At 36.2% G+C, this 21,721-nt stretch overlaps 1 protein-coding gene across 1 annotated transcript; it reads right to left on the bottom strand.

The window, feature by feature from the left end:
* Positions 1-1,691: 1,691 nt before the first annotated feature.
* LOC103705615 (uncharacterized) lies at positions 1,692-21,282 on the bottom strand. The gene is made up of 12 exons (XM_008789405.6): positions 20,998-21,282; positions 18,354-19,772; positions 16,318-16,325; positions 12,150-12,325; positions 11,380-11,440; positions 11,200-11,298; positions 9,351-9,445; positions 8,973-9,086; positions 6,418-6,485; positions 6,189-6,299; positions 2,673-2,916; positions 1,692-1,997 (listed from the first exon to the last, which is right to left on the bottom strand). Exons 2-12 carry the CDS (start codon positions 19,667-19,669, stop codon positions 1,887-1,889), a joined length of 2,403 nt encoding a protein of 800 aa, XP_008787627.3. The 5' UTR covers positions 19,670-19,772; positions 20,998-21,282; the 3' UTR covers positions 1,692-1,886.
* Positions 21,283-21,721: the final 439 nt, after the last annotated feature.

Raw genomic sequence — 21,721 nt, 5'->3', positions numbered from 1 at the left:
CATCCAGCTTTGAAATGAATGCTCTGATTATAAGTTAGTTATCCATCATAGGCACTATTTTAGTAAAAAAATTGTCATCGTACATGAACATGCATTTGTTCAAGGAAGTCTATTACTTGGCTTAAAGGATTTACGTTAACAAGCAAAGAATTCCACATTTTGCTATAGTGCTCCTGAAAATCCATGTAGAATAATCTTTAGAATTTTCTCTACCGTCCACTATATAATGGAGCAACTGGTCATAGCAAAATTAATTTAGGCAGCGAGAAGCCCAGGAATGACAAGGCTTTGTAATTTAGGCAAAATTAATTGACAGCCTGTTCCCTCCCAATGGATCCAAAACCCTCATTCTCATCGGCCTACACCGTCCTCGTCTTCTTCAATGCTACCTAACTATGCTCCAAGCCTTACATCTAGCCTCCGACAATGACAGGCGTGGGAAGAAGCCGGAGAGAACAGGCACGATGAAAAGGGAGAGAGTGAGATGGAAGGCAAAGCCATGGCCGGTTAATGTTTTATTCTCTTATTTGCCCCATATTAGTTGGACAGTCAGAATTCAAAGTTTACAACAACTAATAGTTTGAAGAAATGGCCGAAAGATAGATAGGGTTATCAAGCTACCTTCTGTAACAACTATCCCGGCTGCTGAAGACTAGAAGCATTCGTTAAATCGAAAAGGAAAAAAAATGGAACCACAGCAAATCCTAAGAATTCCGAATGATTAACTAACCCCAAGATTGTGCCCCTGGCCATGACTTCAGCAATCTCTTGCTGGAATTGATGCATCTTAAATCAAATCATGTTCGTGCATGATTTAGTGAAGCACTTAAATAAGGACAGATCACTGAAATTTTAAGGAGTCAATCCTGGTTCGGTTCTCCTTATTTTATTTTTTCTCTATTATGTACAAAATAGAGGTTAAACCTTTAAAGAAAATAAACAAAAGAATTAAGAGCGACCCGAAGCGATCCGCATACAGCGGATGAGCGAACAGAGATCGGGATCTACCGTTCGATGAGCAGTGCAAGTGTCTTTTAGTTTTTTTTTTTATGAGCTTATCTCAAGCATTGATCTTGCTGATTATAGTTCACTGGGGCTCCGTGTCAGATACCACTGAATTGAGCTTTTGAAAGCACAAGTTTTTCCCAGAGAACTTTGTCTGAAAAAATAACAAACCAAAGGGACGAGATTCAAGAACAGGTTCCCCTTTATTCCTGGTGAATGATCCACTTTTATTCAAAAAATCAAACACAAAATTGACACCAAACGGGATCAGTTTCAAGATGCACGATTCAAAGTTCACAGGAAAAAGTCCTTGAGAATAACTCTCGAAATTTTTTTCCTCGTTTTCAGGCAGCAACAAAAAATAACACAAAGGGCAAGAAAAAATAGGATATAATTATGATTATATAATCCATTTTTCAGCAAGTAAATCATCACAAATGAAACAGAGCAGCATCACATGCAAAATTTGAAAAACAATACCTAGTATTCTTATGATCAAAGACTGGATGACCGACCAATCTCGCAGAGGCAAAGATTATCTCAGGCCAATGAATTTTGAAGATTATCTCAGGCCAAAGATTGTCCTGTACTAGTTTTTATAACAATTAACCACCATTCCCAGCTGATAGTTTTGTAGCAAACATAAACATCAAGTGAAACACTTGCAAATTCATTGAACATCATCATTGAAATTAAGGAAAAACTATCATAAATATCATTTACTCATAAAATACGATAATAAAACAACCTAGAGTCACCTCATTAAACAAAGGAAGTCACGCCTTAAAGAAGGTTTAACTATCAGCATTATATACATGGATACATATATTTTGAATGAAACTATAATTAAATTTAAGGAGACTAGAGATACATATAGATCACTAGTTTGGGGAGATAAAATGGACTCGAGCAATGGCATACTCCTTCCCTGCCACCCAAATGCCAGTCTGTGACCACTGAACGTCTTCCCAATCCACATTCTCCTCCAATATCTGCATCAAAACAGCAATATAAGTAGATGAGTGGAACAGTATGCTCTTAACATGGAAATATTAAGATGCCATCTTAACCAAGGAATATCGTCCTTCGACTATCTTTCCAAAATTTACTTAAAGTCCATAACATTTCAAAAGCACCAGGCTGACAGGTTATATTACATGGATGAACAACTGAGGAATGCCACAATCAGACCTAATAGCCTATTACTCGTACTTACCATACCAAAACCATAACTTTGAAATTTCTGACTTGATTTTCTAGTAGAGTTCCATACCAAAACCATCCAGATATTTCAACAAGCTATCAGATTTAGACTAGCAGGAAGGAGTAGCCACCACTGGAGAGCACCAAAACTTGGACAAGGAGTTGATGGTGGACAAAAATGAAAGAACTTTAACATTGAATATCTAGTTCCAATTAAAAGTGAACTTGATTCCCTGTGTTGATAAAATGATTAACTAAAATACAATAGCTGCTTAAGAGAACATAAAATTAACATATCCCCAAAAAATGCTTCCAATGTTCCCAAAACGTGACCAAAAATTACCTCCAAAGCTTAGTTGTGCCTCAGACAAAAATTAGTTATAATAATACAGCCAGTTAACCATACCCAACAAAAAATAGTTATTAGGGGTAGTTTTCTCAGTAGAGGGAAACCAGGCACCTACCTCCACATGTTCCATGGGTAATGGGATTCCAATGGACCGCATGGTTTTCTCAGGATAAATCTTCTTACAGCGAGACCACCGAAATACATCAATGATGTTCTCACGGTCTGTTGAATTCCTGTCACCATTTTGGACATAATAACTATGGATTCGAGGCTTCTTGTGCTCCGACTCTGGTGCTTGAGATGAAGTCAACATTGTTCCATTACAAACTGCTTTCTCCCCATTGAAGCATAACTCATACCTGTAAGGAAAAAAAACAAAGAAAAAAAACCAAGGACCTGGTTCAAAATAGTAAAATTCTGATACTGTTGAATCCAGTCCCAATTTTTAAATACACCAATAGACTTCTCAAACCCAGAAACACAAATAGATGGAGACAGCAGAACATAATGAGGGACCGGTATCCTAAACATTCAACAACTTTGTTATTAAAATACATTGGTGAATAGCATAGTTCCTTGACCAACAAATATGTTAACAGGAATAATGAGAACACCAGTTCTCAAAAGCCTCGAGTCCCTCTTATCCAACAACCAAAGGATGGAATGCCCAACCAATTGGGTTGCCCCTACTCCTCTACCTCCCCGCAGTTTCAGATCATCACTCCCAATCCTTGTTTTGAATCTTTTCAATCCTTCTTTTAGGAACCTCTTAAGCACAAACTTGCTCCCTGAACAATATTAGATCTTCAAAACCATGGCATACATTATCTATTGCATCAATATGTAGTTATAGTTAATCATCCAACCCAAACAGCTCTAAGAAAATGTAATATCAGTAAGTTGCATCAGGCATCCTCACCTCTAACAACTTAAGGAACACCCTCAACAAACATAAGGACTTCTTAGACAAATCTTAAACCACCAGAATTGTATTTCAAATAGAAAAAAAATAAGGTATGGTAATCCCTGTATAAATGAAATAAAGAAGAGAGAGTTGTCTGCCTACTAGAAATTCTCCTCAAAGTGAGTTATAGGCATGAACACCCATAGTTTGCATTGTAAGTATTATAATATCAAGATGACCTTGATACGTCACCTTGTGCCTGACAACTATGCCATTGATAGCAATTGCATCTAAAACTTATAAATTGGTACCACCTTTTATAATTCAACTTGACCAGAATCCTTTATCATAATTACTGAGTGAAACTTCGTAGTGATTTCCATTAGTTAGTTCCAGCTGCTTCAAACTCCCAGTATTACAAGCAGTCACCTACATGAATGACCAAAGTTCACAATCCAATACCAGGTATCATACCAATCCGATACCAAGGTGATATAGTACTATACCATATAGACACTCAGAATGTAAAAGCGTATCAACACAATACAGGTTCACTATTTTTAATTTTTACATTTATCTTTTAACTTTTGATTGCTACCATTATTTTAAGATTTTAGGATCTTAGAAATATGATTTTAAGATTGGTTTATTGTCATTTTACTTCATATTGGTCCATGAGACCATATAATTGCTTGATGCATGCAATTGTAATTAACAAAATAGACAATGCGTAGCTTTTAGCTTGATAATACATATACCAAGATAGATTTAATTTATAATATATATATACCGACATCTAGTCCCTTGTGGACTATCTAGACTGCTCATAGATGTCGGGATCTTGTTCAAGGGGCTTTGGACTTGACTCCAACCTGGGTGCTATATCCACGCTGATAATTGTCTTGAATAGCAATGCTGATATTGATACTCTGTCGGATGCTAGACTGGCCATCCTACTCAAGAAAAGATCATGGCAGCAAAATCTAACCCATAGTTTGGTTGAGACTGTGGAGGGTAGGAGCCACTCGAATATGATGTGTTAGATGAAAGATATGCATATAGACCATATACTGCTCGTGTAGAATAGGATCCAGCAGTGAGCATCCAGAGATGTCTCGAAATATCAGCATCCTTATCCTTCTTAAATCCATTTTTTGCAAGCTTGACGATCACATCATAAACCACCTCACTCATTACTACGAATTACATAAAATGAATCTACACTTTACAAAAATAAAAAATATCATATATTTTTTAGACATTAGTGACTATAATTTAATTTCACTTAACACGTGGTAATGCCGAAGGAAATATGTCCCAATTACCAATACACATTGTGATAATTTTCATTATGTTTGGTTGAATTAATATTTTTTTAATTATGAAATACTTAAAAAAATGATCTTACATATTGTAATGCAAAAAATGGCTGGATTACTTTAGAAAATACTTCAAAACTAATTTGTTTCTGCTTTTTAAATATTTTGATTAGTTTTCAATAAAAAATATCATGTAATTATAAAATATATGAAAAATTAATAATAATATGGATTTTGTAAAACTCTACCAAGGGTACTACATATTTTTTTTAAATCCATGGGACCTTATTGAAATTTATTTGAATTTGGACTTGGGTTTGGGCAACCATAACCATTTCTGAATTTAAAGACATGTAACATACACACTCCTAACATGCTACCATTTTTAATTTTCAAATATTATTTTCATATTTAAAAAATATTTTTTATCTTAAAAATTGCATGTTCGATGAAAAATCATAATTTCTTCTTCAATGCAAAGATCATGCTTAGATCTACAATAAGTCAAGAAATCATACCAAAATAAAAGACTTGGTAGGATCTCTTTTTGTTTTAGCAATCTTTGCCTATTTAGTGCTGAAAAGAAAAAAAATGAAAGAATAGAGGGAATAAGACTTACCTTTTTTCCTTCTTTCAGCCAAGCCACTGGCCTGCGAAATCCCACTACTCTTTTTTTCCCTAGCATCCAATACTTCCAAGCCTTCTGAAATTCTAAAAGAGAGGAGAATGTGGTCGAGAAGGCCCTTTCTCCCTCTTCAATTATTAGCTTGGAACCAATAGGCACCAGTTTGAAAGAGGCGAAACTGGACAGTTCCACTCAATTCGAAACGGTTCGGACCGGTTCCTGTTGAGTCATGAACCGAACCTCCTTATCAACTTGGTTCTGCAATGGTTCGTTATAGTACACCTTGAACCAAGTGGTTTGAGTCAGTGTTGAGAGACTTGCTAATGACGTTATGATAGTGTGACATAATCATCATTTACTGGATGATTTCTATTACTCTCAAGACTAACCTACATTAATTTTCTCTACTCTTATACAGTAACAGTGGAGATGCAATATAAAAAATGTCAAGTATTTGTCTAAGATATAATATTTTGAAGAATAGATGGGATACGGAGGCTCAGTAAGCATCCAAGACGCTGTAAACCAACCAGCAATTAAAGAGACTTTTTTAATCAGCACCATCTAGCTATATATATGATACTGATCAAAAAATTTTAGTTACAGAATAAAAAGTAATATACAATACAGAAGTGATTCACCTATACTGGCAGTTCAACTTAACAGTACACAGAATAGATCATTGCATGTAAATTATGAATATTTTTCAAATAGTAAAATAAATCAAATGAAAATAATCAGACAAGTTCTTAAGAGAAATAAAATTCTAGATAAAGATCATACCTACTAAAATGTGTTTCCAGATATAGAACTTCGCCCTTCTTCAGTCGCGCTGAAGTATAGAGAGGCTTCTTTAGTCCCTTATCAGCAACTACATTAATACTGTATTTCAGCCTGAAGCAATTAAGATGGAAAGAAAAGAAACCAAAAGTCATTTCATCATATAAAATGCATAAACAGGCTCCCTGCAGAATGAATTCCAGGAAAAAGTTTTTAGGTGATTAAATATTACCATGGCTCATTGCAGAGATTGTACTGAACTGTGACTTCACGGGCAAACCTTTGCTGACGCAATGCATTCTGCAGCAAAGCCATGCAATGCCTTTTCAATACTTCACCCATAAAATCTCATATGTGTCCTTTTTTTTTTCTCCAACACTAACATCAAAAAATTTTAATAGTGCAGCAACATGAGAGATACAATAGTTTAGAAGTAAATAGCAAACCAAAAAAAGTAGACATAGGCAAAAGATTCCATGCACACCAATGACTACAAATGTACATGATAACAATGATGAACAACAAAATCAAAAATTTTACATAGTCCATATCCAGATTAATATGCCTGTATCTTATCAAGGAGTTGCCTTGTGTGTTTTCTACATAATGTGCTCTAATTAGAGGCATCCATACAGTAATAATACATCAAAACATGTATCAAATAAGAGCTATTTAAAAGCATCGATCCTTTTGTAAGGACACAACGTGAACTTTGAAAAATATACGTCTAATAGAAATCTAAGCATGAATCTTCTTCAATTGAAGTGTGGTGTGTCCTTACTAGTGCAATAATAAAATAAAAATATTTTCGAAACTAAGATATAGGACCTTTGATACCAGACTTTCAGATTTAGTAACATTTGGATGTAACGAAATCTGAGGGCCTTAAGATACAATATATACCTTTAACCTTTAAAATTTGGTATTTTGACCACATCCTTAAAATCAGGATTTTTGTTTTTGTGCAGGAAAGTAAACCTTTCATTCTAACGGAAACTAGATTTGCTTATTTTTTATGAATTCAAATATAAGGTTGTTCCTTTTTATACATAAAATTTGAATTAGTAAAACATTTACTTATGCAATATTCATGCAATAAAGTTTGACTCTGGGTCTAGCGACCAAGTGAACTGACTTACCATGCTTATAAAGAAGGGTTATGGAAACTAAGCCAACTATACAGAAACAAAAATAGAGGTAGTAGGCTTTTGGTGGAGGGAGAGAGAGAGAGAGAAGATGAGAGGGGGGAAGGGGGGGAATGAACAAGGATTTTGCAGGCTTCATTTGTACCGTGCTGTAAGAAATTCTTCCATGCATTTTCAAATTAAGATCGCTAGTGCTTTTTTGAACCTTTAAATTGATTCGTCTTGTATTATTTTCAATATCTAAAAGCTTTGTTGGTTCCTGAAATTCAGGGTTTCTTATTACATTTTGGACTCTAATTAGCTTCAAGTACATGAAGTTGTTGCATAATTTGAAAGCATAGCTAGCTAAGAGTTCTTGGCTTACTGTTATTTGGAACTCTGGACCAACATTAGTTTAAATTTGTTTTTAAGTCTCTACCTGGAAAATCTGATTGTGAGTTTTCAAGTTGATATTTTTGAACTTGAGTGCTTTGAATTGCAAGACACAGCTGTTGTGCATAGGAATGTTTGAACTATCTATGAGGATATACAAAAACATCTAATCAAATGGTATATTTGGAACTCAAATCAATAATGAGAATATATGTAGACATATGGGCCATGTGGTATATAATTGGGCCTCTGAATTATTGGATGATTGATATAAGTGGGCCTCTGGCTAGGTGGTACATTTTGGTCTCAGTCAAATCGTCAATGAGGATGTACATGGTCCTCTGAATGACTGGCATATTTAGGAACTTATACGAATTATAGATGACACCATATGTGCACCGTCAGGATTTTTGTGGCATCATCCTTGTTATTAATCATGATATATGCAGACTTCACCTGCATTCGCAATGGAGATATATGTGGCCTTGAAAAACCGTGAAACTTTACAATAAATGTGAGCCTTTGTGAATTAACTAAGCTCTTTTTAGAAAATAAATATGAACATTTTGCAGTGTCTCATTTTATATTAGAAATCCTGATATCCTGACTTTAGCATGTTATTGCAAAATAGTTCCCTTGATCTTTTGCTTGAGCTTTTGAATATCATTTTTTGCACAGTAGGAATTTATATTATATGTTTCAATTCATTTGTTTTTAGTGACTTTAAATACTTTTGACCACACTGAAGATTACTCAGAGCTATGTAGCTTATTCAACCATAATGAAACCTTTTCAGAGTGAGTACTAATTGCAGGGGTGTACATTCTGAAGGAAGTGGACTCATGACTAGGGTTGCCTGTTCAGTTTGGTGATAGTTCAGATAATACAGGCACCTCAGTATTGGTGCTTCTAACATCTTACTATGCATCTTTATAAAGTTATCGTCTTTTATCAGTAAGTAAGATTCTACGATATGTAAATGGACTGTGCCTATGACTTATGACTGTATAACACTTTTTTTACTTGTGAACTATCAATCATATTTTGAACAATACAATCATAAAAGATGGCCTACTCTTAAGTTACTTTTGCATAAATAATAATGGCCGCAACTTGGGATTCAACAAGATTTGAGTCTCAGGAAGTGAACTTTATATTAGAAACAGTAACATGATAACCCTGAAAGTCATAAAATGGCTAAAAATGTCTAACAGTACAAAGCAACATGTAAAAAAAAGGAAAGAAAACATAAGGCATCACATTATATTACCGAAGCTGCAGATCTTGTTGTCATGGTGCGTTCAACAGATACAGGAGCAAGAGTTGGTTCCACTGCCGATGTATGGGTAAGACAAGGCTCCAGATTGATTGTCCCACCACCTTTCTGTCACATAAAATTAAAATAAGCCAAAGAAAACAAGATAGATTATAGAAGAAGTTGCTATAATACTTCCAGCATTCGCAATGCATAGTACAGATCTAAAGAATAAAAATCATTAGCTGCAAAATGTTAGAAACTAATCAATCCACTTAATGAGAAAATTAGACAATAGGTTGTCTGAACAATTTACAAAAGCCAAATGGGCATTTCAAGTATCAGATATTCCAAGTGCAGTCAAAGTAAGAAATAATAGCAGATGTTTACTACCTTCACAATGCAGCATCTTTCTACATGGAAACTACAGCCAATTCCAGCCCCCCAGGCACGTGAACGGACATTATTTCTTAATGTTGAAGCATAGCCTAAACAAATGTTAAGAACATAAATCCCACAAACTAACATACAAATAATATAATTTAATTTAAGAAAAACTATGTCTGCAGCAAGCAACAGTGAAACAATCAACTGTTCACCTGGAGTGGTTCCACAAGTATGAATGGTATCTTCAGTGAAGAATTGAAATAAAATAATCACGTTCTCTCAAAACCCATTTTCAGGAACACTATCACTTTTAAACATGAAGAAAAGGAGGCTAAAAATTTTTAAGTGAACTAAAAGCACAAAAGTGGATGCATAGTAATGAATACTGATTCATAGACATGCAAGCTTCAAGTGGCAAATGTTGTTTGCAGGGTATTTTTTGAAGAGTAGGATCTTTCGACTTAGTTACTGCTGCAGCATACATAATGCTGGAACAACCTATGACAGAGTAGTTTCCTTGAGCCACATGCTATCAACAGAAATGTTGCTTGAGCAGCACATGAATAGCTCATGCCCTTTCATAGGGCTCTATGATCAAGAGAAAGGCAGTTGATAGTGTCAGGATAAACTTCAAAAGGGGGACAGAGGTAGACTAATACAGTAGTAACTAGTAATCATCATAAACAACTATGTTCACACATATTCCCTGTTCTTATGTGGGTCCCATGCCAAGGATCAGCATGTCCTATATAGCACGGGGCATGTGCGATGCATGACAAAAAAATAACAGCTTTCACCAATGCATGCCATATACACGTCAATATCATTACTTCTGACCAAGTTTGGAAGGATGCCTTTAAGAAGCAAACACAAGCAAGAGAAATTTTGTATATTTCATTTAAGGTTCAAGAGGATGAGCGTTGGCGCCACAGTAAGGTTGCTCCATTCTAACCTGGGTGCAACGGGTTCGAAACCACATGAAGGGATAAGACTGCTATATCTAACCCTTCCTAAACCCTGCAGTGGCAGAAGCTATGCCCGCTAGGCCGCCTTTTTTCATTTAAGGTTCAAGTTGTCATGGAAAGCTGGCAACCACTTTTTAAACACAAACAATCAAAGGCTGATATCAAGTAGCCAATATCAAGATGGAGGCCAGGTTGAAAACTGTTTCAGTCCCTAATGCCTGATGAAGAAACAAACAGAGCTCAAGCTAAAAATATGTGCAATAAGACTCCTTTGGAGCTAATCTTTCTATCATTTATAGACTCCAAGCTGTGATGTCCATATGATAATCGATCAGTCAGATTATCCATCAAGAGGAAGGGCAGGCAGTACCATTGCAAACTTTTACTGATCTGTGATACATACCATTAGATCAATGCAATGCTTTAGAGGGATGGATTGCCCTAGCAAGATTCATGTGTCTAAATGCATGCAAGACAATTAAGCTGAGGGAGAAATAGAATTCAAGGATCCTCGTAGATTTTAACGTTTGACATTATAGCAGTTTTGGTCAGGTCCAAGCTAAATGTTCAATTTGTTCCACTTATCATAGCTGCAAGTCCACAGTCCTCATCAGATTGTAATAGGTTTTTACAACTGATAGTTTAAGGGAAACTGCCCCTGATTACAAAACTAAAAAATATTTCATAATATGTCAAAATTTACACCAAATTTGGGCTACTTAGAATGTAACATTCAGGGACTCTTGAAGATACCAGAATTTGACAAGTATAGCAATATTGGTATGGCCACATCAACACTGATGTGTTGATGTGGTTGAAAGCATGCATATCTCCCAATATCTATAACATACAAAAGAAATAAATAAGAAATGTTGAAATTATGAACTTACCATCCTGTGGTGGCAGAATTCGAACTGTTACCCATAACTCTTGAATGGTAGGTGGGGGAGGGGATGATGTTGGGCAGCAATAACCAGTGTGCATGAGAACTAGCAAATAAGGCCCATTTAAGAACAACATAGTGAGGAGGAAAATAAGGTCACAAATAGCATGCACAGGGAAATAGATACCGGCAACTAGATCTGAATCATTCGTATACATATCTGTTCCCCATAGCTGGGCACCTTTGACCTGCAGATGACGGCCGTTAGTAACCCCCCTAACATATTTCTCGAAACATAACCTTAAAACAATCACCAGAGATGTGTTAGAAGCTAAAAACATCTGATATTTTAAGATCTATAAGCACATGCATAAAAGCAAAGGCTATGAAGTATGAACTGTACACCAAGAACTTTTCTTTTGGGATATATTTTTGATCAAGCAATGCCACTTCAATAACATTAGCATCCTCAATTCACGATTAACATCATATAAATTAGGTTTTCATGTTTCTCATTATAAAGTGTACATAAACACAGTACATATCAAGAAATACTTGTGGGTATATATAATTCTATGTTTATTCATTTATTGTTGGGTTAATAATATGCCTCCAGCTAACCGGCATAAACCAACTACTTTAGTACATCTTCTGGCATTAGGTTGGCACTTGTTACAAATAATACTATTCCATTTTGCAGGTATAAGTCCTACAAAAGATGGATTCTGAGTGGATAAAGTTATTAATATTTTCTTTACTATTGTACCATGGGGCTAACTTTTAAGGAATTTTCTTGGAAATATTTGCATCATCATTATTCAACCACTTACAACAGGTTGCCATAATCATTTTCATGTGCCCTATATAATTTACAAGCTGAAATAATTCTCGTCAAGTATTTGACAAAATACTGAGATGACAACAAAACAAATCTTAACCTAAGAAACTAGTACTCACTTGATGGTTAGTGGAAGTAACATATTCCGCAGGTATTCGAATTTCCAGAGTCGGACCATTTTGCAAGCTTTCATCACTTTTAGTATGTTGAGATGCTTGAAATTCTTTCCAAGATTGTAGAAGTTCTTGCATACATTCACCAGCTTTATAAACAATTGCAGATACTTCAGTTTTGCCTGCAATATAAGGGCAACCAATTACAAACAACAAAGGAAATAATAGAATGTTGTCAAAGCATAAACAAGTAATCCATGTAGTTCTTATTCTTAAAAACAGCCATTGAAACATGAAGAAGCCCCAAAACACCTTGCACTTATTCTTCAACATATGTAAACCCATCAAAATTTCCCTGATCTTTTTACTGTATTTTTTCCGATCAATAAACATAACAAAATTCAAGTGAACAAACAAAAGGTAATATAACAAAGATAACACATTGAGAAATGAAAACGCTTTGTTTTCAGTAATATATGTCAAAACTTGATATAGCAATTCAATGACAAAGAGGAACATGGAAGTATCCATTTCCCTGTTCTGAACTAATCAAAACAAAATTAATTGATCCAGGTCGAGTTGTATCTAACGTGGATCAAAACAAAAGGTCAAAGTTTAAGTTTAATGGCATTGATTTTTGTGGATCCTTCAGGTCCAACTTGATAGATTCAGGTCGAACATTTAACACTGAACCCACAAACCAGAAGCATTCCACAGAAATTGAAATCATAATATAGGCATTTGGCTTTACTTGATACTCAAGTAGATTTCATTTATCTACATTCAAGTACAATCTACCTACAAAAAATGACAGATAAATAACAATGACATCAGAGACAGTAGCATCAAAAAGCAATGCCTAAGCACCTAGATGCTTAGAGAGTGCAGACTGCCTAAGTAATAGCATACTAGGTGCTCCTATATTAACAGATATATACTCTCTCTTTACTTCCATACTTTATTTTACTATTGTTGCTGAAATAAACTCCATGTAACCTAGATATGAAATAATAGAATGAAGATATATTTTCGTTTTGCTCATTCCTTCGCCCATCCCTTCCGACCCAATGCCTCCGTCATTTCTCAATGCTGTGGCAAGTGATTGCCCTCAATCAACTGTCATATACCCATCTGCTCCTGCACCACCCACTGGAGGCTCTGGTGGAACCCAGCAACAACCACCAGCTGCCCTCCAACAGATGCCTGAGGTTGTCTGACTCTCCAAAGGCCTAATTTTTTTTAAGAAAAAAATCATTACTAACTCTTTTTCTTTTTTCTTCCTCTTCCCTTCTCATGTCATTTCTCTTCTTATTACCCCCCTCTCATGTTTTTCTCTATTTTTTCCTGTTTGTATCTACATTCCTCCTTGTTTCAATCTTTTTTTCGGGTATGCAAAAATGAGATTTCAAATATAATTTTTAGGAGCTTTATTTTTGATAGTTGTCAAATTTGTCATTTTCAGATTTAATGTTTAAAATTTACTTTTCGTATCACATATCTCTTTTATTTGACTTGGCCAATAAATATCATGAAATCATGCTATGGTTTTGAGTAATCTTGACTATTGTTATGTTATTATGCTATATCCGGTTGTTTATACGTATTATTTGAAAAAGGAACTGGGTTACCTGAGTTATTTCTAGACCCTTTATACACTTTTTGCCCTTTTCAAAGATAGACTACTGAAATCACTAGGCAGTCCCCGCCTAGGGGCCTCGGCAGTTAGGGTCCCAACCAATTAGGGGCCACCTAGGTGCCCTGACAATCTTGATCAATAAAAAATAGCCTATGCAATATCAAATTGACTTCACATCTTATGCATGACAGGCAGAGAGGGTAACTATGCAGCTCAATAATCAATTATTAAATGATTATATAGGTGCAGATAGGAGTCCTCCTAAATAAGCACCTCAATTCTCATACACAATGAATGAAGAGTAGTGAAGAATTCAACAATAAAGCTAGAGCTCAAAATAAATAGGCTTCTAAATAAAAAATGCTTGAAAAATGATAGAAACATTTAGACATTATCTGTATAACAAATTCAGTATAGACATAAAATTGAGGGACTTAAAACTTAGACATACAAGAATAGAAACTGAAAGTATACAAACAACATTTTCTTTGAGAATGAGAGGGGTGAAGACATATCCCTCAAGATAGTAACAACAGATTCTGATGTGTTTATTTTGGTGGGAACCTAAATATTGAGATCAGCAGAATAAACGACCATCAGAAAACCTGCTGCCATGACTTTAAGTTCCCAGTAATACATCTGTGTTTTTTACAATGTGACATGTCATGCATTGTCGCTGACCCAAGAAGACTAATGTGTTGATCAATTGGCATGATCCACTAGTTCCTTCTAAAAGGAAAGTTCTCTGAGATGTCAGGGAGTTGAAACATATACTCTCTTAAACTGACAATTATATGTTGTTCTTTTTATCCTAATAACTAAAAAGCATGGAACTCACACTAAAGCTTTGTAATACACTTTAAGACACAACAGAGTTCATCAATGATCTTTTATCAGCAATTGCTCTTTGAGGTCATGATTCTGCCAACATCCAACCAGACGATGGAGAGATGAACTTTAAGGAACACGGGTAAGCACTTATTATAAACTCCGGTCATGTTTTGTATCATCCAACTTATGTCAGGTTAACACATCATCTAGTAAAATTGTTACCTACAGGCAAGATTTCAATCTTGTCCAACAGCCTAGGCGACTCCAGGCAATAGACTATGCATGTCACCCAGGAAGTTTTCTAGACAATAGCCTTAGTCCAAACATACCCAATAATTCATTAATTCAACTACAATAAGCTAGCATTTCAGCATACTTTATAGTACACACTGTGAACAAAACAATTAGAATGCTTGCAGGATATATTATAGTTTGCTAATGGTGAACTAAATTCAAATAAACATAAAAGAAGTCATAGTTTTCACTATGTGTTAAACGCTAAACTTAAGACAACTTATTTGTTCACAATACTGCAGATTTTCTTGGGATCAAAACTGAAGTATGTCACTCCTTGTTAGCATATACCTATAATTTGCTAGATAAAATCACATTAATATTAATATACGATACATGTATGTTTATATGTTTAGACATGCTTAGGGACATATTCCTACATGTGTGTGTGCATGTTCTTATATACCACATGCATTCACATATTTTTACATTTTGTCGAACCGAGCAATTCGAGGCATACCAAACCGGACCGGTCGGGAAATAGCATGGTTCGGCCCTTCAATTTAACCCTTTTTTTAACATATAAAGTGAGCGAGCAAGCCCGCAGCCTCTGGAAGCTTCTCTCCTAGAGATCTAGGTCAATGGACGCTGATGTTGAGCCTGTCACCCTTGATCAATGCGGACGCCGTCACTCTTGATGAGTGTCGATGTCGGCACCTCTCCCTTGGTAATGCCCCTCTCTCTCTCTCCCCCTCCCTCTCCTTCTCCCTCTTACCCCTCTGCGCTCTTCCTTTTTCTCCCGATTGTCTTCTCTCTCAACCCAGTTTCTCCTCCTTCTAGAATTAGGGTTAGAATTTCTCCCTCTCCCCCCTCCTCTTCTCCCGATCTTTCGCCTCCAATACACTTTGCTGCTACCGTACCAAACCAATCGCCAGCTAGTACAAGCCCAGATACCGATTCGGCGAACCTTGTTTAGACATATATATATGTGCAATCATACATAGACATATTGACATATAGCATTTTGATGTGTATGCGTTTAAGCAAGTATATGTGATAACCTAATGAGGCTTGCCTATGCATTCAAAGGCCTACTATCACCCCAATGGTAGCCAAGGTACCCAGGCAACAAGCTATAACAACAAACAACAAACCATATGTAGGCTGATAACCTCATGATAGATCCTCGGTTAGTAGGTAGTGAATTGATGAATCCACATACTTTCATCAGCACAAATTAAAAATTATAGCCCATAGATCAATCAAGCTATTATGAAAAAGAAAGCAAAAAGGAATAATTGAAAATAATTATGCAAGTATAGATATTGCTATCAGAAGCATATCCATGAACTTAAATTATAGAAGAAAAACTTGGCTTTGCACTAGCAAGATGTTCCTCTTTGTTCCAACTTGCAATCAAGCATTTGAATCAGCAAAACCCGTTAAAAGAAGAGAGGTAATAGATTGGCTGACCTTGAGATCTGCAAAAGCAAAAAAGTGTGAGAAAAAGTAATGAGCATAAGTTAATGAGATAAAGAAGCATGTGATGAAGCTACTAAAATAGCACATAGAAAATCATTTAACAAATTTAAAAGATAAGAGTAAATGTCCAATTTTCACGTGTTTTTGTTCAAAAATACACTTAAAAATAGCATAAATTCAACCCAACAGAGTTAGGAGAATTGTTAGTAAAACTGAAAGTTTAATGCAAAAAATGAAAAGAATAAATAATATAAAAAGATGACGAGATAGAAACCTGTCAAGGACATAGCAATAATGGAGATTTCAAAATGTAACCAAAGGACCATGGGCAGAATTAAGGAGCCTCGCATGAGTCATGGCAACAAGAAAGTTTCAAAAATTCTCCAAGAACCTAACCCATGTTTTTAAGAAGTTTTTGCTATTGACAAGGCCCCCATCAACTCTCTCCAAAGATTTATATCCAACCTATTTGTGAACCCCATGCATTCCACATTCTTTGAAAGTATTGTTTATCCAGTAAGAGGAAAAAAGATCCTGGGAAATTTTCGTCAGCTTTAAGTAGAGATATTAACTTATTAATTGCTCCCACCTTTAAATAACCCACAAGTAGCCATATTTCCAGCCCACCCACATGGTTTTCCTTTGTTAAACATTTTCTTTTCTCTGTTTTTCCCACCAAGACCACTCTTTTTCCCCACACACACCAACGATCTCAAAACTCACTTGTTCTTCTCTTTTACTCGCAGATTGGCTGTTGAGTCCAAATCACAACTGTTCGTATTGAGAAAAAGAATAGGACAAATGGCACTGACTTGGTTTTAACTATTTCTCTAACAGACCTACTTTAAACTAGCTTCTTTTTCGATAACCCACTAAGCCAGACCTTGGCCAACATATTTCTTTCTACAGTAGTTCAAACCGTCTTTTTGCCAGCATTACTTATTGCATTCCTCTTTTTATATATCATACATTCTCATCTGCAGTTATTCTGTTGCTCTGTTTATCACCTTAAGGAGGGAGACTTAAGGTTATTTTCTCTGCAGCCTGAGCGTTTTTCTTTTCCTTAAGCATACTTTCTACAATTGCTATTTTAAATAGAAACCAACTTAAGGGAAGCAAATGAAGCTACAATCAAGGTTGTCTAAAGACTATATTAGGAACTGCACATGTCTATGAAAAGTTCTCACAGGTACACAGATCAGGATTTTTTCCCCACAAAATAATGTAGACACATGGATCACTGCAGTGTTTGAAGTAAAAGCTAACAAATCGTAGGCAGCTAACTGGTGGCGAATGGGCTGCCTAGCACTTAGGAGCCGTGAAGGTGCCTAGGGAGATGCACAAAGGTCAAAGCTGCGCAAGCATAGTAAATTCAATTTATATAAGGAGAAATCTGGAAAAATTAGAATCCAAAATAATAATAATAATATATCAAATAAACAATGAACAGTGCCAGCATAACAGCAATAACACTAATTCACAGACTATATCTCCTCTTTAATGTTCAAACACGATGCAAACAATAAGGCAGGCACGAAGGCATTTGAAAAATATTAAGTACAACCAAGCAGCAAAAATGGCGTTTCAGTGCACAAGGCTCCTTTGCTGCTGTGGGGTCTAGGGAGGGTTAAATGTATACAGCCTTATCCCTACGTGCAAAAAAGTTGTTTCCATGTTTTGAACCCATGACACTTAGGTCACAATGAAACAATCTTACCATTGGGCCAAGGCTCGCCCTCAAGTACAACCAAGCAGCACTTAAGTGAAAAACTCCTATAGTGGCAGTTACTATAAGAATCAAGAGAACTAACTAGGAACAGGTCCAATGCCATATTCTGCATCTTCCTCACAGGGAGGTGGACCAAATGCAGATGATCTAACTAAACTTTGGTGCTTATCACCAACTTCAAAACCTCACAGAAACTGAGCAATAAAATTTCAATTAAATGTCTCTCTCAACCATGGCATGTCAGCATATGGTATAATAAGAAAACAACATGTATGCTTATATTCAATTTACATCATACCCCTCGTCCCATGCTCTAGACCGAAACCGAGGTGCTTGAGGAGTCCCCATTGACCGCAACATCTTCCTACGTTGCTGAACACCACCAAAAACGTCCTTATCCTTTTCTGTAGCTCCCTCTCCTTCTGCACAACCATCATCTGATTCCTTGTCATAACACCTGTCACGTCCATGTCCGTCACCTGCATCTGCATCCCTTTCCCTTTTCCTTTCTTTAAAATCCCTATCATAAAATTTCCAACTGTCAACTTTAAGCCTCTTAGATTCAATTGTTGTATTTTCCTGCTCAGAAACTTTGATAGATCCATCCACAAACTCCTTCTCATAGTGTAAACCCTCCTTTTCATTTGCATTTGATGATTCTCTCTTCATAATATCCTTCTCCCTGTCATTCCATTCCATGTCTTTTTGAGTGCCCTTTCTCTCCCTCTCCCGCTTCTCCACATCTCTCTCTTCTCTCAGCACTTCTTTGCATTCAGTACTAGCAGCACCTTGTTGCAAACAGTTTCGACGATCATTTCTATCCTTCTCCCTTTCTCCATAATCTCTATGCTTGTCATCCTTCCTTTTCCTATCCTTATCTCTGAATTTTTCTTCACCTTTCAGATCAACCTTGTTTTCTCCAACAGCCTCATGTGTTTCCATGGAATCCCACTCTTCACCTGCTGTAATATCTTTTGCAGCTTCATCTGTGCTTTGTAATCCAGGCCTTGCAGCATGCCATGAGTCCAAACCATCATTACGGGACTCAAAATATCTTTTACCCCTTTGGTGCTCTTTACTATCTTTCCAATTTAGGTGAGAACTTATTGAAACATAATTGTCTTTATTAAATTTGGTGTCACCCTTATACTCAACATGAAACCCCCTATCAGATTTAAGTTCCTTTTCATCCCCCCTAGTATCCATCGTTGAATGATTCTCAGCCTTTCTATCTTGAGGATCCATCCTAGTATCGGCGTACAAGTCCCTAACCTGTGGCTTTGTTTCCCGGTTTTCAGTCTTAACTTCTCTAGCATCCTTTGAATTTTTGAATTCTAACTTGTTGTCGGATGTAACTGGATGGTCTAAGGAGCTGTTAGAAGCTGAAGCCATCCAATGCAGCTGAGATGATCTCTTATCAATATCACGGGGTTCAACACGTGGGACTTTTGCAAATCGTCCATCCTGCCCGTATTCAATGGGTAGGCAAAAATCATTACCAACTGGTTGAATTAGCCTTCCAGCACTCAAATATATGCCGGTCTCTTCAAGTGGCCGTTTTAAAGGAGTAGAATGGCCTCCCTCCTCATGTAACTTCTTCGGAGCAATACTCATAATGTTTTGAATGTTACAAATCAGCTATTTCTTTGCTGAACAAAAAGAGAAGGCAATTGACTGAAAGATCTGATAGCTTCAATTAACATCTCTCAAGCATCTCCTGCTGACAAAAAAAAATCAAGGATTTGGTCTATCAGTAACATAAAAATAAATAGAACGACTTATCATTCTGGGTTGATTTTAATGCAACAACTCCATCAATTATTTCCACACAAGGTACAATTCACTAAGAAATAGCACATATTGCTTAAATAGTCAAAAACAGATATATCAAAATTGAAGAAATGATGCAAACAAAATAAAAATATATGAATATAGCAGTGGTAACCAACGACCATACCCATGTATTCTCAGCTCTTAAAGTGGATTATATGCGACATTTTAAGATGTAAGCTCCACAGATTATCCTGATAAATCTAAAAATCTAAGAAAAAACAAGAGAAAACCGCAAAGAATATGAACATTGTGTCTTTACTAAGTTATAAACTTCCGATCGCATATCGCAATGCTAGATATGCAAACAGTAGGTAGCATATAATAACATCTAACAGTACTTGGATTTGACGAAATATCAGTATTTGAGTCCAAGGATAAAATCGCTATACCCACCACCCAATTTGTTCAGCACATACGTATAAAGACATGAAAATTAAATGAGTAGAGAAATTGGTGACCATATATGTTCTGAACAGTAAGATACAAAAAAAAATTTACCCATATCCATATGAGTTCTAACAGATGCACATACAAGCTAGACATAAGTTATATCCATATTTTCTGTACATGGATAAAGATATACTAATGAATGCATATAATCAATAGAAACCACGTGATAGCCAATTGAGATTTTAAAGCCTAATAAATATGATAATATAGTGAGTGCACTTCATCCTCCTATCTCAAATCAATTTGAGGACATAGAATTATCAGATAAATGAATAGACTTTTCATCTGGATCACAAATGTAATTCTGAAAGACTTTGATTTCAGGAAGCATTATATGTTCAGATTCAGTTTAATGATGAAGAATTTTGAAATCCAATTTACTAATCAAAGCCAAAATCAAAGTGCCCTAACTCAAAGAAGATAGCTGGTCACTTATTAGTCCAATTCAAGCGCCGGGAAACAACAAAGGACGGGTGACAGAATAACAGACTCTCAATGTGGATTCAAAAAATTCATCTACCCATTAAAAGATATTACTATCTTTCATATGAAAAAGTTTTTTTAATCATTGGTAAAAGGGCAAAAAAGTGTTTTCCCCTCATCATAGAAACATCTTGATTCATTCCGGAGTCAAAAACGAAGAGGAAACACAAACATACCCACAGTTCTGATCTCTGTTCTCCGATTTCCCTTCTCTCTTTCCAACAGCCAACAAAGCTCCAAAGATCGCAGAGGAGATGGAAAAGTTACTTCACTCCTGAGAAGAAGAAGAAGAGATTACCTCAGCTAGGGCTGTGGATGAGCGACGAGTTCCGAAGGGAAAAGGCAGCTCAGCGCCGGAGTGGTTTTCGAGGAGACAATGGCAGCACCGGAAAGGGAGGGGAGAGCGAAAGCTAGGGCAGATGGAGAAGGAGGTGGGGAAAAAAAGATAGGAGGGGAAAATCAGGCCTTCAAGACTTCAACGGGACGGTAATGTAGGCGGTGGGCACGTGTCCATGCACGTGATAGATGAAAGGACGGTCGTGAGTCGGAAGCGCACCTAAAAATTCAAAAAAAAAAAAGTAAAAATTGAAACGTCTTCGATTTGGGAAAATCGTGGGACGCCTAAAAGCTGCCCGAAACGGCTGTGCTGCAAAATACTTTTTTGGGCGCTCCTAATACAACCATTACCCCGTGTCTCTGCAAGGTCCAGTGTTTTCCATGTCTAATGTGACAATAATATGGGCTCATTTGGTTTGCAGAAAAAGAAAGAAGAAAAGTGTGATCAACAAAAAAGTAACGAGATGCCTCTTGTTTGGTTGGAGTTTTCAAAAAAGAGGGACGAAAAAATTGTATTCTCATGGAAATATAATTCCTATATTTTATGGAAAAGTCTTTCCTATG

This window comes from Phoenix dactylifera, chromosome 1, assembly GCF_051530095.1.
Source record: "Phoenix dactylifera cultivar Ajwa chromosome 1, Ajwa_hap1_PhDact_Kaust_v1.1, whole genome shotgun sequence".
Taxonomy (NCBI): domain Eukaryota; kingdom Viridiplantae; phylum Streptophyta; class Magnoliopsida; order Arecales; family Arecaceae; genus Phoenix; species Phoenix dactylifera.
This window is presented reverse-complemented; position numbering and strand designations above follow the sequence as displayed.